The sequence below is a fragment of the Macaca mulatta genome, chromosome 12 (assembly GCF_049350105.2).
Source record: "Macaca mulatta isolate MMU2019108-1 chromosome 12, T2T-MMU8v2.0, whole genome shotgun sequence".
Taxonomy (NCBI): domain Eukaryota; kingdom Metazoa; phylum Chordata; class Mammalia; order Primates; family Cercopithecidae; genus Macaca; species Macaca mulatta.
The window spans coordinates 138,695,072-138,714,030 of NC_133417.1; the positions used below are offsets into that span (position 1 = coordinate 138,695,072).

Genomic DNA, 18,959 nt, shown 5'->3' on the forward strand with positions numbered 1-18,959 from the left:
CTTCAAGACTTACTGCCAGGGACCTTTGGTTTGCGCAAACTTTCCTTATCACCAGGACTCTGAGGTCTTTCAGCTCCTTGTTTCTTCTGTGTAGTAGCTGAAGGATGCAGGTACTCCGTCCTCCTGCTGTGGTTTGTTTCTGTAGCGAGAAGCCCAACAGCCCAGCGACTGAAAGCTGAGGCCACTAACGCAGGACGCGGTCAGCCCAGGAGGAGCACAGCCCTGGACACAAGGCCTCTGGTCTCACTTCTCCCACCTCCGTGCTGCTGTGTGCTTTGCGGCCGCAAGCTCTGCCTTGGAATTGCTTACTGTGTCTTAGTTCCTTTGTGCATTTTTAAAATTTTTTATTTTTTTGAGACAGAGTCTTGCTCTGTCATCCAGGCTGGAGTGCAGTTGTGCGATCACAGCTCACTGCAACCTCTGCCTCCTGGGTTCAACTGATTTTCCCTCCTCAGCCTCCCAAGTAGCTGGGACTAGAGGCACCTGCCACCATGCCTGGCTAATTTTTGTATTTTTAGTAGAGATGGGATTTCACCATGTTGGCCAGACTGCTCTTGAACTCCTGATCTCAAGTGATTTGCCCACCTCAGCCTCCCAAAGTGCTGGGATTACAGGCATGAGCCCCTGCACCTAGCCCCCCTTGTGTATTTTTTAAAAGGTAAAGTTCTGTATTTACTATAGTGTTTATGTGGTAAAAATTGTTCATTTAAAAAAATTTAATATTGCTGTTGTTTCATTAATGCTTGGTTACAAATTTGCATAGGTTCTCAGTGGCCTGCACCAGCTTACCTATTCCCATGAGGCTTCTTTTTATTTTTATTGTGTACTTTTGTAGAGTATGAGGGTTTTTAGGAACTCAAAAATTGCATTATAGCAAAAATACCTGGAAGGTTTTCCTGATGCTAAGATTCTTTTTAATTACCTTTTTAATACAAATAACATGTTTCATTATAGATAATTAAGCACAGATAACCCAAACAAACAAAAACCACTCAAAAGTCTTATCACTGAGATTCTAGATTAAGCACTATTATGTAGACCTGTGATTCTCAAACATGGGTAGGGATAAGGCGGTGGGGCAGGTGAGACTGGCCTGAAGAGGACATTTGGGGACACATTGGTTTGTCACAGTTGTGAGGGTGGGGAGCAGGGGTACGTGCTGCTGACACCTAGTGGTTAAAGTCCAGGGAAGCTGCTCAGTGTCCCCAGAGGCATCCTGCAGTGTTGTGCGACAACCCCACAACAAAGAACTATTTGGCTCAAAATACCAGTAGTGCTGAGGCTGAGAAACCCTGATATAGACAGTTATGGGGCCTCTTTCTGTGAATATTATTAAATATACTTTAGTTTTACAAAAATTTGGATTATTTATACAAACTAGTTTATGATCTGCTTTTAGAACTTACTACTTTATGAACTTAATCTTTCTGTGTCCACGACTATGCATCCTCCTCACCCTTTTTAAAATTGTCCTGTGACATCCCATTGCGTGAGTGTGTTGGAGCTTACTTCACCAGCCCCCTCTCTGGAGGCTGAGGTGCTGCCAGCGTTTTGCTATTGGAACCACGTTTGTTTGTATTTTGCCTTCTGCATGCTGGTTGACTGTGGCCAGCCCATGTTGGGGCACCAGCTCTATATCTGAGGTGCCTTTCATGGGTGATAATATTTCCTTCCTGCCAGAGGCCCCCCCGCCAACCATGGCCGTCCCCAATCTCTAGTTTTCTCACAGTTGAACACAACTCAAGCTTGAAGTACTGTTGAAATAGTGAGTAGATAAGTAACACAGAATATTTCTGTCACATTTCATTTTTAGGTAGAACTTTCACTTTTTGCTTCATTTTGCTTTATGGGTTTCTTAAAAAATAGATCTGTCTTCTGGTAGGTTACGTGCGACTTTAACTTCTTGCCAAGTTGGCTTTGCTCTATGCCTGGGCTTCCTGAGTTCCTGGGGAGGCAGGAGTGGGTCAGATGGAGGATGCCTTGATCTGGCTGTGCCGTGGGTGGCACCTGTCAGCCGTCATGGTGGGGACCCCTTCTTTCCCCCCAAAGCTGCTCTGAGGTGCAGCCCAGGAGAGGAAGTGCATGACGACTGTTTGGGCCTGCGTTCCCTTTTAGGGTGCAGGCAGGGCAGCGTGCAGAGCTGGTGGACTGGGCCCGGGTCTGACAGAGTGCTGTGCGGAGCTCACCTGGACCTGGGCATTCAGTCTCTTTCCATATGGGGAACTCCAAGAGCTTGTTTGTATGGTGGTGTCTATTTTTGTGTTTTGTGTGGTGCTCTGTGAGGAAGTCCTTTGTCTACGCACATCCCAGCTGCTTTGAATGGTCTGTCTCTGGGGGCTTCCAGGTAGGGAATTGTGTACAGGGAATCCAGGATTCGGGCAGCGTCGGAACAGCAGGATGTGAGTAACAGGAAGTGACAGAAATGACCCAGGGCGCCAGATGCTTATTCTCGGCCACCTTTCCAAGCACTGCAGCCCAGGAGCTATATTTAGCGGAGTATTTCCGACTGCCTCATCCTGCCCCCAGCACCATCCCTTTGCCCCTCTTTTGGTTGGTGACTGATTGCACAGTACCGATTTGCTACTCCAGCATCTCTGGTCTACTTCGTGATCTGTAGGCTCTTGTCCACTGACTTGAACACCCTGTGTGTTTGTGCTGGGTCACTTCAATTTTGATACACGTGGAGCAGTTGGAAAGTGTTCTGAGCAGGAAGGGCAGCAGGTAAGAGCCCCGGGGGACGGTGTGCCATCATGCTGGGAGGCTGTCGGGTGGTGCGTTCAAGGTCAGGGTTTGAAATTAAGTGGAAGGAATTGAGCTTCCTTGTAAGATGCTCCAGAGGGTTGCTTCTTGGCTTGTATGTCTTAGAAATGGAAGACTGGGATTTTTAAAGGTATAGGCTTTCTGGTGTGACTTCACTCATGTACTAGAAACATTCTGTGGTTCTCACCTGGCCAGAGAGCCTACATACAGGTGGAAGCAGCTTCTCTGTGGTGAATTCCTATCGTCTGAGCTTTGTCACGGGAAAATTTCCCTCCAGTTCCCCAAAGCAAGCACTCCAGAGCCGGATTTGTTCTGCTTTGGGCGTGGGTGAATTCTCATCTTGTCGTGTCTGTCCATCCCTTGGACGGTGCAGGACCTGTCTCTGTGTGCTTTGAGGTTTCTAGGGTGTGATGTTGGTTTGTAGTTTGTGGAGGGGTGTGTGTTGGGAGGGAAGGTGTTTTTGTTGGTCTCCTCTAAAAGCTCCCTTCTGAGTGGTTCCTCCAGGACCTCCCTTTCCTCCCTTCATGAAGCATCCACCTTGTTTTCAGACACTCGAGCTATTTAGGATTCAGGAATCGACTCTGGGATGAGAAATTTGAGAGACAAATTAAGAACAGTTGTGTCTGCCACGAGACACGTGGCCGTCAGCAGGGCCTGGTGGGGTGTATAAAAGCCCTGGGAACCCCGCGTAGAGGGGTCGGGATGGTAAAGGAGTGAATTCCAGGCTCAGGCGCTCCGGAGATTCCCCTCCCACAGTTCCCTCAGCAGAGTCTGGCTGCTGGCGTGGTTTCAGGCTGACCTATTAACCCTCTGTATGGCTACACTACAAATACAGGGCATGGCTATATTGTGTGTGTCTCTAGTTCTGGCTTGGGCATGTTAGCATATTTTTGTGCCAAAACATTTAAAACATTCAAAAAGTAACACATGAACCCAGCTATGACTACTTCCAGCCTGAGAAATAAACATAATAGATAAATCAGAGGCACTTGGAATTCTCTTTCCTATCCTCGTTTCTTCCTGCTGTCCCTCCCCCAGGGGTCACCTCCATCCTGACTTTGGTGTTTATCATTTGTTTGCATGTTTGTGTACTTTTTTTGATAAGTATGTGTAGGCATAAACAGTATATAGCATTGTTGAACTGGTTCTGAAATGTTGAATAAATATTATCAGACTGGACAGCCACAGGATTGCACTTCCTGGATTTATCCCTGTGGCTACATCTAGCTTTAGTTAAATGGTTCAGGGTTTAAAACAACTGATTCCTGGAGTTAAATCAGAATTTCTTGGGAATGAGGCATGAACTTCAGAGCTCCTGACAGGTGTGGCCTGAGTTGAGGCCCATGACGCTGGTTTTCGTGGCCTTTGTAGTGTTCCGGTACCTAAGATGTCCTGTTGTGGACGTATGCTTTCCCAGATTCCCTGTGATCAGTAGTGCTGCTGTGGATGTGCTTATCCTTGTCTTCTTGGCACACAGGCAAGAGTTTCTCTAGAATGTGTTTCTAAGGATAGAATTGCCAGGTGTGTGCATCTTCAGCTTGACTGGCAATCGTCAGATTACCTCCAGAACCATCGGCAGCAGTGGTCACGTATGAGTGATCTCATTTCTATAGTGTCTTTAAGTTTTTCTTTTTGTTTTTTAATATACCAAACTGATGGCAAGATGAAGACCTCATGAGTGAGATAAGACATTGGACATTGCTGAGACTTTAATTGACACCGTGCCCTCAACATGTCCACATGGACCTGCTGGCCCCACCCCCACCCCAGCTGTAAAGCTTGCTTCACCCACTGCGTTCCCTTCCTGGGATGGGAGCAGCACCCTGCCAGCTGCTCGAAGGTCACTGTGGACTCCTCTCTGTGTCACCCTGTCCCGTCTGTTTTCCTCAGAGCACACCCAGAGTCCACCCACTCTCCTCACCGTCATCTTGTGATGGGGTTACTGAGGAGCCTCCCAAAAGGTTTCCTGACTTCTTTTCCTGCATCTTACTGTCAACTTTCAATAAAGCAACCAGAATGATGCTTTCAAAACTTGAGCTCGCATGGCTTCGTATTTTACATGGCATAAAAGCCAAAGTTCTTACAGACACCTGCATGACCTTCTGTGGCCCCCGATGCTTCCAGGTTGGCCCCTGGCCCCCTTCCTGGTGCCAGCCCCAGCCACGTGCCACACACCTGCTTCTGCTCAGCCCTTCCCACCTCCTTCCTTGCTTCCTCCCGGTCTCTGGCTCCTTCCTCGCCTCCTCCCCGTTTTTGTTGTGGAGTCCCCTGGCCCCCAGACCTGTCTTTTCTGGTCCCCCGTTTTACCATAGCGCTCGTCACCAGCTACTACTCTCCATGCTGTGTAATTCACTTCTTTAATAAGTCTTTATTTACTGCCTGCATTCAAATGTCACCTCCACAGGAGGAGGAATCTTTTCTGTTTGCTCAAGTGAAAGACTGCCTGAATTTATTTGTGAGGAAGGAAGAAAGAATTTGGAGCCCGATGATGAATATAGCACAGGAGAGGAGGTGAAGTTGAGGGAGCAGTTTCTGACTTGGGAGGTTGGAGGGATGGGGCAGTCACCAGTCTCTGGGAGGCAGTGGCAGGAGGACCTCGAGGTCCCCTAAGTGTGTAGTAGGACCCCCGAGGGGCATGGCCAGCAGACTGTGGGGCTGCAGAGGCAGCTCCTTTTGGGGCCTTGTCTTGGCACCATCTCGGCCACTCCCAGAGCATACACTGGTATTGTGGTAGTGGGTGCTGGGCTGGCCCGCCCCACCGGGAAGTGCACTGCTGTTTGAGGGCAGGAGTCTGTGGTTCTGACATCCTCCCTTCATGGCTGAGCTCCTCAGGTTACATAGCTCCACTGATTCCTTAGGCACTGTTGTGTTTAGAAATGAAACCTTCCGTTTCCGGGGCCTTGCCTTGTGCAGGCTCAAGTACCCAGGCCACGTGTCAGAGCTGATAGCAAAATGAGCAGCACAACCAGAGGGCACAGTCCATGACACTCCTGCGTGTGCTTGGACTCAGGTGCAGGGACAGGCGGGGCGGCTGGCATTTCCACCCAGCGCTTCTGGGTAGAAGGACATAGAGGACCCGGTCCTTTTCTTTGAGAATGTGTACCGAAGGTGTGTCAGCTGTGTCCACATAATATTTTCTTGGCGCCAGATGTTTCATGGGTTGCACTGACTACAAATACAGGAATTTAGGTAAGATTATACTTTTACCTTGTGCTGCCCGCATACGCCCTTGGCCTTAAGAAACACCGCATTGTTCTGGAGTTACTGCTTGGTTTTCCCAGTTTAAACTTAAATATTGTCGATGGTGGTTACTTATTTTTAATTAAAGCTTTTGTTTTGAGATTCTTTGTACCCTTTACCCATTTTCATGCAGTGGTAACCTCTTGCACAGCTCCAGTACAGTGTCATACCCAGGATACTAACCTCGTTACAGTGGAGATTGGTAGCCTCCAAGCTGCAGGGATCTTCCTGGTGTTCTTTTACAGCTTCACACATGTCCCTCTATAACCCCTGGCAAACACTTATGTAGTCTCCATTTCTGTAATTTGGTCTTTTCAAGATGTGATATAAATGGAATCTTATAGTATATAACCTTTGGGTTTGGATTTTTCACTCCGCGTAATTCCCTGGAACCTCATTGAGGTTGATGAGCGTATCAGTGGTTGTTCCTTTTTATTACTGAGTAGTATTCCACGGGTGGACCACAGTTTGTTAATCATTCACCCACTGAAGGGCATCCGAATAGTTTCCAGCTTTTGGTGATCATGAATAAAGCTGCTGTAAACATTCCTAGGCAAGTTTCTGTGCGAACATGAATCTCCATTTCTCTGGGATAAATGCTGAAGAGTGCAATTGCCGGGTCATGTGCTAGTCGCATGCTTGGTTTTTTAAGAAACTGCCAAACCGTTTTGCAGAGTGGCCATAACTTACATCCCACCCAACAGTACGATCTACTTTCTCCATATTCTCTCCAGCAGGTGGTATTGGCACTAGTTTCTGTTGTAGCCGTCATGATAGGTGTGTAGGGCTCTGGTTGTGATTTCAGTGTGTTTCCCTGATGTCTGAGGATGTTGAGTTTCTTCTGTGTGCTTATTCGCCACTTGCATATCCTCTTGCGCTGTCAGGGGTGAGGACTCATTTCCAGGTGGTGCAGGAAACATCCTGGCTCTCTGCTTGGCCGCCTCTGGGTACTCTGTTAGGCGAGTGCTGGAGCGCCTAGCTGCGGCCTGGGAGTGGGGTGGGCATGGTGTTTTCTTGTGGCGCTGGCTGGAGTAAGGTGGGTGTTACTGCCGTTGTCAATTTCTGTCTTGTCTGACTGCCCCCTTCCTGGATCCTTGGCCTGGAAGAGCAGACTTTTGTTGGGGCTTTCCACACCCCCCCCACAGTATCCCTCACGGTTTTCGACTGCTGCTTCTTTAGCTCCAAGTCTAGGGTATACCAGGTAAAAAGAAAACCCAGAGGGCCACCACTGTGTCATCCCTTGGGACAAGACCCTCGTCCGGCTGCCATCTTCTCTCTACCTTTCAGGGTCGTCTTGTGTTGATTTTCTAATGCCCATGGTTTTCAGTTCTCAGTGAGAGGAGTGGGGAAAAGTATCTCCATGTCATCTGAATTTGGACCCGTGAAAAGTGAAGCGGGGGTCCAGGCAGAATGTTGTGCCCCTGCCCATCCCTGCTCGCTCGTCATAACCGTTGGACCATTGTGGGCCCCGGGCCTCACATTAATTACTCTTAAGCCCTTTTGGTTTGGCGTGTGGTTTCAATGTGACACAGTTTGCAGGACCTTGATCTTTTTGTCATTTAAACTGTCATTTATGAATGTGATCCACGTCCAGATCCCTGCATGTCCAAGTTCATGGTTAGAAATGGTTGGACAGGACATGGCCATTTGGGTGCTGTGATTCAGCTTGATGTGAATTAGTGAACTGCCTTTGTCATTATCCTCCAGATCTTATTCCTCTACCTTCTATTTTGAACTCTTGGGAAACCTGGTCAGAGTGGGAGGGACAACTAGTCAGATGACTTAATGAGATGTTGATGTCGTCGTTGTGCTGATCCTCCAAGCCAGTCACCCTGCCAAAAAGGAAATGAGAGGTGCCAGACACTGCTTGTACTGAGTGAACTTGGGAGAGCTTGTGGTGAGTGCCAGTTGCTTCCCTGCCTCCTGCCCACTGGCGCTGGTGTGAGGCACCACCGAGATGAGGAGAGGCTGGGGGATGGAGGTCCAGGGATCTGCCTGGAGCTGGCCTGCCTGGTGTCCTGGCCACATCAGCTCATTTGCTGTGGGATTGTGAGCAGGCCCCTCAGCCGGGTTCATCAGGTGGCGGAGAAGCTGAAGGGAGCAGACACCTGGAAAACACCCAGTGGATTGCCGAGACATTCTTTGCGCCTCGTCTATGTTAGCCAAACTGCCCCTTGTTCTATCAGCTGCCGTGTGTGTGTGAGGCAGAGTCCACTCTCTTTTCCGTTTGAGAAATCATGTCTGTATGTCTCCAGTATGTCTCCTGTTCACCATGATTTCTCAGAGATCACTCCCTGCGGATTAATAGCCTCCAGGACATGGGAGGACGTTTTGTCTGGCTTGGCAACTCATTTGGAGTAGCAAGGTATTTTTTATTTCTCTTGGAAGATCATGTACTTGAATCAAGAATAGAAGCAAAAGCTCTTCTTTCAAATAGAATTTTAAATCCTTTTTTTTGTCCCTAACGTATAAATGTAAGACTTTATTCCTTTTTTTTTTTGAGATGGAGTCTCTCTCTGTTGCCCAGGCTGGAGTGCAGTGGCATGATCTCGGCTCACTGCAAGCTCCACCTGCTGGGTTCACGCCATTCTCCTCCCTCAGCCTCCTGAATAGCTGGGACTACAGGTGCCCGCCATCATGCCCGGCTAATTTTTTTGTAGTTTTAGCAGAGACGGGGTTTCACCGTGTTAGCCAGGATGGTCTCAATCTCCTGACCTCGTGATCCGCCTGCCTCGGCCTCCCAAAGTGCTGGGATTACAGGCGTGAGCCACCGCCCCCGGCCAACTTTATTTTTTAATAGCTCATTTTTGGATTGGTAACACATGCATGTGGTACAGAAATCTTTTTTTTTTTGAGACGGAGTCTCGCTCCGTCACCCAGGCTGGAGTGCAGTGGCCGGATCTCAGCTCACTGCAAGCTCCGCCTCCCGGGTTTACGCCATTCTCCTGCCTCCACCTCCCGAGTAACTGGGACTACAGGCGCCCGCCACCTCGCCCGGCTATTTTTTTGTATTTTTTTTTTAGTAGAGACGGGGTTTCATTGGGTTAGCCAGGATGGTCTCGATCTCCTGACCTTGTGATCCGCCCGTCTCGGCCTCCCAAAGTGCTGGGATTACAGGCTTGAGCCACCGCGCCCGGCGGTACAGAAATCTTAAGACTAAAAAGATATGAAGTGTTTCCCAGCCACTCAGAGGTCCCCTCAGAGGTGACTAATATTAGTGTTTTCTGTGTACCCATACTCTTCCTGCAGTTGGCTTTTGTCTATTAACAGTGTGTCTTAGAGATTGTTCCATATAAGAACATGGAGAGTAGCTTCAGGCATTTTAGTGGCTGCATAGTTTTCTATTATATGAATGTACTGTCATTACTGCAGCCAGTCTCTACCAGCCTTATATTGATCAGTATTTGTTTGGTTTCAAATATTTTGTCTTTATAGTGAATGGCCGCCACAAATAACCTTGTATATACAGTACGTGATTTCTCATGTAGATACAGGAGAGGATAAATTTATAGAAGCATGGTTGAGGAGACACAGGTGTGTATTTTCAAGTTTGACGGATTTTGCCAAATGGTTTCCATAGAGGTTGTATTAATTTTTGCCCCAATGTATGAGAGTCAGCAGACCATATTATCAAACATTTGATCTCTGTGAATTTGGTAGGTTAAAAAATGGGATCTCCTAATTTTAATTTGCATTTGCTGTATGAGTAAGACAGCATTTTTTCATACGTTGAAGATCTATATCTAACACTGTTTTAACATAGCTCTGCCAGACTCTCATATTCATGCTTCATATTTCATATTCATATTCATGTTTCCACCTTTCTCTCCCTGTCTTTTATACAGTTATTTTCTAATCAGATTTTGTGCAAGAGTCTAGGCAGCTCTGCACACCTTCCTTTTGAGTTAAGTGTACACACATACTCCAGTATATACAAATACTCCAGTGTGTAGGTTTCCATGTTTTTAAGAAATCCCAAGTTCTGTATCCTTTTTGACTGAGGTGCAGCATTCACATGGAGGAGTGTACTCATTACAGACGCACAGCTTGATGCGTGTTCCCGACCACGGAGAACATTGCAGCCCCCGGAAACCCTCCTGTGTGCCTCTCCTGTCAAAGTAGCTGCTAGGAGAAGCTAGCATCTAATACCATAGATTAGTTATGTCTGTTTTTTTAACTTTATGTAATGCATAAGGAAATTACACAGAGTATATGTTGTCTTGTGTCAGGTTTATTTCTTTCGCTATTGTAAGATTGATTACATTATTGCTTGTCTTCCAGTGTATGAATATACTACAGTGTATTCATTGTAGACCTGTTTAGAGTAGTGATGCCGCGAACATTCTTGTGTGCCTTGATGAGGAAGGTATGCGTTCGCATTTCTGTGGGATGCGTGGGTGGAATTGCTGAGTCACAGGGTATATACGAGTTCAGCTGTCTTCTGAAGTAGTTGCACCAAGTTGCACTGTCACCAGCACTTGATATTGTCTGTTTCGGCTCAGCCGTTGTGAGAGATGCATCACCCTGTGGCTTTAATTTGTACTTCCCTGATGACTAATCAAATTGAGCACCAGGTCATGTGCTTTATTGGCCATTTGTGAAATAACTGTTCAGGTCTTTCGTCCATTTTAGTATTAGTTTGTCTGCTCTTTTCTTACTGATTTTTAAGTTCTGTTACCTTCAAGATAATTCCAGCAAGTGTGTAAAAATTCAAATCTGTCTATGGCTGTTCTAGCCTGCCTCAGGATTCTGTGAGAAGTGGACCCACCATTTTATCCACTCCTCCTCTGTGACGTGACGTTTCTTTCTCCAGTCATCAGGCATCAAGATCTGAGGATATTTTCTCTCTCCTGTGTGTAGGTTTCCATGCAGTCACCTCTGATCCTGTTCTGCTGCTTCTCTTGGTGGGACGTCCTGCAGCCTGGCCTTTTGAATGCCTGGGATATCATTCATTTGTCCTGTCGAGTTCAGTTTATTGTTTATTGCCCTACTTTTTTTTTTTTTTTCTTTTGAGACAGGGTCTCACTCTGTCGCCGAGGTTGGAGTGCTGGAGTGCAAGGCGCAATCTTGGCTCACTGCAACCTCCGCCTCCTAGGTCCAAGTGATCCAACTCAGCCTCCCAAGTAGCTGGGATTACAGGCGCGTGCCGCCACGTCCAGCTGTTTTTTGTATTTTTAGTTAGAGATGGGGTTTCACCATGTTGGCTAGGGTGGTCTCGAACTCCTAACCTCTAGTGATCTACCTGCCTTGGCCTCCTAAAGTGCTGAGATTACAGACGTGAGCCACTGTGCCCAGCCTTATTGCCCTGCTTCTGATTTGCAATTATCTTTTAAGTTGATTCAGGGCTGTGAACCGTTTCTTACTTTATACATTTGCTTGAAAAATATGAGCCATCTTTTAGTCTCCAAAGTCTTTTCTTTGTGAAGGCTGGATTTTGGAGATAGTTTCAGCTTTTTTGCGCCATTCCTTGGTTGCCAGTAGTTATAATACTGGCTGCAGTCCAGACATAGGGACACTCTTATTCCTTAGAGCTTCACCCTGCACCCTGCCACCTGCCCTGGTGGGCAGGGTGAGGAGCCAGGAAGGCATAGCCTGAAGGCCCATATGTAGCCTCCACTTTCTCACCTGGGTCCTTCCTACTCACGATGTCTCCCAAATCAAGGGATTGAATGGGAGGTGCTGCTGAGAACATCCCCCAGAATCAGCCTCCCGAAGAGACTTACCCTCCCCTACCAGGGGTTGGGCTGTGGCTGGTGTTAGGGGAGCAGGAAGAGGAGGGGAGCAGGAGGAGGAGGGGAGCAGGAGGAGGAGGAGGCAGGCCCTTGCCTGAGGGGTGCCTGCTGGCTGGTGTTGGGGCTGGAGCTCACCAGGACAGGTGTGCCGAGAAGATGGAGGCATGGCATGGAAGTGTGAGTCATGGCAAGTCTCCTATGTGCAGCTGGGTACTGACATAGAGAAGGCAGGCCCAGTTGTGTCCCCTCTGTGGGCAACTAAGAAAGATGGATTCTGACTTACTTGGTGGGACTCTTCTGTGACATTTCTTGTGGTTTGGGAGGGTGGACCATTGACATCAGAGCAGTCTCAAGAAAGACGCCCATGTGGGAAAGGGGTCTCAGCAGTGTCAAATGATGACATCAAAGCTGAGGGCTTCGAGCCCGGGGTAGCACTGATAGTGACAGTGCCCAGAACATTCTGAGGTTGCACCAACTGGCACCTCACAACAACAAGGCTAGGATGCGACACTGCTCTTAATAGCCCCAGTTTTCAGATAGGGCAGTGGAGGCACAGGGCAGAGAAGCACCTGCTTTAAGTTACACAGCTAGCAAGGGCTTCAGACTCAGGGAGTGTGCCAGGCCCTGTGCACACTTCGTCCTGTTCAGCCCCACCACAGCCCTGCAGGTTGCTTCTAGCATCACCTTTCTTGATGAGAAGCAAAGAGGGTCTGCCCCCATTTCCCAAATTTATCAGTTGCCAGGTGGGATTCAGATCTGGGTCTGTCTCAGGCTTCTTCACAACAGAACAGGCACAAATAAGAGGTTTTGTTTTGGTTTGTTTTGCTTTGTTTTGTTTTGTTTTGTTTTTTCCTTAGAAGCCAAAATCCAGGTTCTCTGACATTTATCTGTTGCTCAGTGTTTATTGTCTGCGAACAGTAGCACAGGTGAAGGCAGTGATGCCTTGGTCACTTGTATCATTAACTCACTGTCTTTAAACCTAATGCTTTTGTCTATAATTTGCTGCCTAGTAGTGCCCAATACCCACAAAGCAATTCTAGTAAACCCTCTCCTTCAGCGTGTGGGTCAGGTGGGCCCAAAGATCCATCTTCTCAATCGCTGTGGCTGAGTTCTGAAGCAAAGTTGACGCTTCAGCTCGTAAAGGCTGCCACGGGAGTAGTAGACTCAGGACCTAAAACATCTCATTGTTGTCTTCTATAAATATCCTGTTGCATGACTCCTAATATAATCCCTGAGTTATGCAAAGTAAGGTATGTTGTCTTTCTCTTACTGTATTTATGCTGACAAAAGTGTTCAAATATTAAAACTCACCCAGAGTGAACAGTTAGGGACATGTGCTCAGACTTGATAGGTAGACAGGGACGGTGCCGATGACTGATGCACTCGCCTCGGCCTTGCAGCTCCCAGTCTCCCATGACCGACCCTGAGTGGCTGTCCAGAGACCGCCACCGAGTCCCACTCTCAGGGCCCACTTTGTCATCTTCACGGCCGAGTCAGTGTGGGAAATTGTTATCTGCCTGCCTCTGCCCACTGTGAGTTCTGTGAGGGGAGGAACTTTGCTCACCATGTTCTTAGAATCCCCAGTCTAGAGGAGACGCCTAGCAAGCATCTGCGGAGCCAGGGGTTATCCTCTGGAGGGAGAGGGGTGGTTTGTGGTGCTCTCGAAGCTTGAACAGCAGCAGGGCAGAAGGCAGATGGCCCCTCCAGGCCTACCTTTGCTGTCTCTCCTTCGCCCTCACTCTCTCCCAGCTCTGCTGCTTACCACTCAGCCTGGCCCCAGGTGTTCTCCCATCAACCCAGGATAGGCGGAGGAAGAAACGAACCATGCACTGGCGACCCAGTTCCATTTATCCCCTCTGCGATGAAACTTAGTCACTGGAGAATCTCCCTATAAAGTACTTTCTACGTTTTCTGAGGCAGAAACATGGTCATTTAATAATTTAAATTGGGTATTCCTAAATTGGGTCTTCTTAATGTAAACTGAAGCTATGAGATGTGTTGAAATCTAAAAGTTAAATAACATATTTTGTTGGTGAATCCATGGGGAAGCAAGCATTTTCCTAACACTGTTGGTGAGAATGCAAAATGGTACAACCCCTGTGGGGATAGTTTGGCAATAGCTAGCAATATTACGTGTGCATTTATTCTTTGTCAGGGCAATACTGCTTCTAGGAATTTACCCCAGAGATAGGTTGGTAAAAACAGGAAAAGATCCTTGTAGAGATAATTCATGGCAACACTATGAGAAATAGCAAAGAATTCTAAACAGCACAAAATTCCCATTCATAGGGCACTGGGTGAGTCCTATACAGTGGAGTACTGTGCCACTGTTGAAAGAATGAGGAAGCCCTGGATATTGCTAAGGAGTGACGGCCGGCCGGGTTATGTAATTAAGTGGAAAGGCAAAGGTGGAGAAAAGTGTCCATGCTACTGTTGACAAAGGGGACAATATGATATACATGTTTGCATGTATCTTAAAAATGGAAGGAGAAACATACTTGCTCTTTCTCTCTTTTTTAAGTAAAGCAACCTGTGGGAACCAGGATAGAGGGGAGAGATGTAAAAGCTAGATTTCTGAATCTACCTTGTTTGTGGATTTGACTTTGGAACTCCATCGGTATAATATAGTCATTATAAAACAAAATAAAGTAAAAGGTTACAACCCTTGAAAATTTTGATATACACTATCAGTTTTTTCTCTAAAAAGTTTATATCCTGTTTACCTTCTGTCAGTACTTGAGGAGAATTCTTTTCCCCCACATGTTTGTCAGTACTGGATAGTCATCTTTTAAAACTTTGCCAATCCCATGGGCGAAAAATAGATTGCTATTTTCATTTGCATTCTCTGATGACTAGAGTGATTAAGCAGCTTTTTACTCGCTTATTATCCATTTTGTATTTCTTCTGTGAGGAAGTCCAAGCTAGAGCAATCAAATAACAACAACAACAAAAAAGAAATAAAGGGCATCCAAATTGGAAAGGAAGAAGTCAAATTATCCTTGTTTGCAGATGATGTGATCTTATATTTGGAAAAACCTAAAGACCCCACCAAAAAAACTATTAAAACTGATAAATTCAGTAGAGTTGCAGGATCCAAAATCAATGTGCAAAATTCAGTAGCATTTCTATATGTACCAACAGTGCTCAATCTGGAAAAGAAATCAAGAAAGTAATCCCATTTACAGTAGTTACAAATAAAATAAAGTACCTAGGAATTAACTAAAGAAGTGAGAGATTTCTACAATGAAAACTACAAAACATTGATGCAAGAAATGGAAGAGAACACGCAGAAAATGGAAAGATACTCCGTGTTCATGGACTGGAAGAATCAACAGTGTGAAAATGTTCGTATTACCCAAAGCAATCTACAGATTCAGTGCAATTCCTATTAAAATACTAAGGACATTCTTCACAGAAATGGAAAAAATAATTCTAAATTTTTACGGATCCAGAATAGCCAAAAGACCCAGAATAGCCAAAATTATCCTGATGAAAAATTGGAGGAATCACCTTTTCTGACTTCAAATTATACTACAGAGCTATACTAACCCAAACAATGTGGTTCTGGCATAAAAACAGACACAGAACAATGGAACAGAATAGAGAACCCAGAAATAAATTCATACATACACAGTGAACACGTTTTTGACAAACGTACCAAGAACATATACTGAGGAAAGCACAATCTCTTCAATAAATGGTGCTGGGAAAACGGGATATCCATATGCAGAAGAATGAAACTAGACTCCTGTTTCTTGCCATAAACAAATATCAAATCAAAATGGATTAAAGACTTTAAGACCTCAAACTATGAAACTATGAAAAGAAAACATTGGGGAAACTTTCCAGCACGTTGGACTGGGCAGAGGTTTCTTGAGTAATTTCCACAAGCACAGGCAACCAAAGCAAGAAGTGGACAAATGGTTAAAGCTCCTGCATAGCAAAGGAAACAGTGAAAAAAGCTCCTGTTTTTAACAAGTTAAACAGTTCCTGCACAGCAAAGGAAATAGTCAACAAAGTAAGGAGACAGCCCACAGAATGGGAGAAAATACTTGCAAACTGCCGGGCGCGGTGGCTCACGCCTGTAATCTCAGCACTTTGGGAGGCCAAGGTGGGTGGATCACAAGGTCAGGAGATCATGACCATCCTGGCTAACACGGTGAAACCTTGTCCCTACCAAAAATACAAAAGATTAGCTGGGTGTGATGGCCGGCGCCTGTAGTCCCAACTACTCGGGAGGCTGAGGCAGGAGAATGGCGTGAACCCAGCAGGTGGAGCTTGCAGTGAGCCAAGATTGCGCCACTGCACTCCAGCCTGGGTGACAGAGTGAGACTCTGTCTCAAACAAACAAACAAACAGAACAAAAAGAAATTGCAAACTATTCCTCTGACAGGGGATTATAACCAGAATAAATCGGGAGCTTAAATAATTCAAAAGGGAAAAATCTAATCATCCAGTTAAAAAATAGGCAAAATAGACATTTCTCAAAAGAAGACATACATATGGCAAGTAGTATATGAAAAAGTGATCAATATCATTGATCATCAGAGAAATGCAAATAAAAATGACAATGAGATAACGTCTTACCCCAGTTACAATGACTTTTATCCAAAAGACAGGCAATAACAAATGCTGGTGAGGCTGTGGAGAAAAGGGAACTCACGTACACTGTTGGTAGGAGTGTAAATTAGTACAACCACTGTGGAGAACAGTTTGGAGGTTCCTCAAAAAACTAAAAATACAACTACCATGCGATCCAGCAATCCCACTGCTAGGTGTATACCAAAAAGAAAGGAAACCAGTGTATGAAGAGATGTCTGCACTCCCGTGATGATCGCAGCACTATTCGCAGTAGCTAAGGTTTGGAAGCAACCTAAGTGTTCATCAGCAGACAAGTGGATAAAGAAAATGTGGTGCATATACACAGGGAGTACTATTCGACCATAAAAAAGAATGAGATCCTATCATTTGCAACAACAGGAGGACACTTATGTTAAGTGAAATAAGCCAAGCACAGGAAGACAAACTTCACATGTTCTCACTTATTTGTGGGAGCTAAAAAAAAAAAAATGAACACAGTTGAACTCATGGAGATAGGCAGTAGATTGATGGTTACCAGAGGCTGGGAAGGGTAGTGGGGCTGGGGGGATGGTTAATAGGTACAAAAATATAGTTAGAATAAACAGGGTCTAGTATTTGATAGCACAACAGGGTGACAACAGTTAATAATTTGCTGTACATTTAAAAATAACTCAGTATACTTGGATGGTTTGTAACACAGAGAAAGGATAAATCCTTGAGGCAATGGATACCCCATTTACTCTGTGATTATTCTGTGCCTGTATTAGAGTGTCTCATATGCCCCATAAATACATATACCTACCATGTACCCCCCCCACACACAAAAGAATATTGATGTATTTCTTTTGTAAAATGCAATTTCATAGCCTTTTTTATATCAGGAAGATTTTTTTCTTCTGATTACAACCCTTTATATATTATGGATATCATTTTCATTTGTTTATTATTACCAGGTCACAACTTTAGTTCCAGTCAAGTTGTTCAGGTCCTGCCTAGTCTGATATTGAGGTTTTCTACAAGAACATTTATATGTGATGCATGCTCATGGTATTCTAGACTTACAGCTGAGCAGACTTCCCTCAACTGTTCAAATGCTGGACATCACTGTGGGCTCCCTGAAGCAGTAGCAACTGTGTCTTCCACTGTTCGAAAGACACAGTTGTTACTTCTTTTTTTATTTCCTAGGGCTTACTACTGTGTCTAAGTAGTAAGCAATTATAAATGTCCACTTAAGTTGATTGCTGATGAACATGTAAAAACTAAATTTCACTGTCTTTGGTTTGAGATCGTTCTTATTTTTAATTTTTAGTGATCCTTGATAACCATTTTTGTTTTCGGTTCAGTGTGAATATGTGAATGAAATAGTAATTTTTATGTCTATGTGAGGTCGGTTTTAAGAAAGCATTCATAGCTATCAGCACTTGCTTTTTGTTCATGGATCTGTTGAACCTGTTTCTTTCTCTAGGTCATAACTCCATGCAGGAAGCTCATCTTGTGTGCTGATAACAGAAAAGAAATGGAAGATTGGATTGCAGCATTAAAGACTGTGCAGAACAGGGAGCACTTTGAGGTTAAAAAAGAAAATACCCTTCTCCGAATGCCTCCTGTTGCCTCCCTCACCCCAGTGTCTGCTGTCTGAGTGTCTCCCACCTGCGGACCCACAGTCTGGAGCTCACGTTCTCAGCATGTTCCTTATACAATTAAAGCTTATTGCTTGTCCTCTGGCAGACCTGTCCTTTATAAACCTTCCTCCTCTCCTCTCTTGGATACTTTGTTTAATCTTGTCCAAGTTACTGCATTTAACAATTTAAAAGAGAAGTCTTACCTTTGCCGTCTTGGTTTCGTTCTTCCAGCCCACCCAGTACAGCATGGACCACTTCTCAGGGACGCACAATTGGTACGCCTGTTCCCACGCGAGGCCGACCTACTGCAACGTGTGCCGTGAGGCTCTGTCTGGGGTCACGTCGCATGGGCTGTCCTGCGAGGGTACGGATGTGCATTTGTTATTCTGTCAGGAAAGGTGGCCTGGCATTTTACTTGATAAAGCCTTGGAAATCCAAACCCAGTCACCATAAATAAGCCATTGTCACCCATGTGGTCAGTCAGGGGCACAGTGATTTCTATGATGCCATTCTTCTTTATTTTACCTGCCGAAGAGTCCTTGATAAATCATTTTTTTATAGTGCTCAAACAGTGAAAAGAAGGGAAGCAGTGGGTGGCAAAAGGAGAAACAGGGGAAGCCTAGAGCACACAGAGGGAAAGACACTGAAGGAACAGTGGTCGGCCCCCGTGTCTCACACTCCGCAGCTGGGGAAACAGGGCTGTGCATATATGGACTGAAAGTGCGTTACAGATTTAGAGGTCAGGGCTGCAGGGTTTGGGCAGGACATCCAGTCTGGTGGCAAAAGCAGTGGGCTAGAGCAGAGCTTGTTAGCTGTAGCCTGGACCACACCCTGCCTCTGCCTGTTTTTGTACAGCTCCCACACTTCAGACTGGCTTTTAAATTTTTAAATGATTGGAAAAAATCAAAAGAAGAATCATATTTTGTGACACATGAAAATTACATGAAATTCAAATTTGTGTCCGCAAAAAAATACTGTGTCTGGCTGCTTTTGTGCTACACGGTAGAGTTGAATAGTGGTGATG

At 45.6% G+C, this 18,959-nt stretch overlaps 1 protein-coding gene across 28 annotated transcripts in view; it reads left to right on the top strand.

The window, feature by feature from the left end:
- DGKD (diacylglycerol kinase delta) overlaps positions 1–18,959 on the top strand; it is a 207,538-nt gene that overhangs the window by 148,743 nt on the left and 39,836 nt on the right. For 19 of the 28 annotated variants that reach the window (XR_013402237.1, XR_013402238.1, XM_077957925.1 and 16 more), the window contains 2 exons: positions 17,779–17,883; positions 18,167–18,299. Coding sequence is in view for 26 of the 28 variants with exons in the window: in XM_077957925.1 (XP_077814051.1) it covers positions 17,779–17,883; positions 18,167–18,299 (238 nt within the window). In the remaining 2 variants the exon portion in view is untranslated. Of the gene's footprint in view, positions 1–2,387; positions 2,722–5,729; positions 5,950–7,707; positions 8,366–17,778; positions 17,884–18,166; positions 18,300–18,959 lie in introns of those variants that run through there. The other 9 variants (XM_028831250.2, XM_077957939.1, XM_015111374.3 and 6 more) reach the window with 5 other exon arrangements.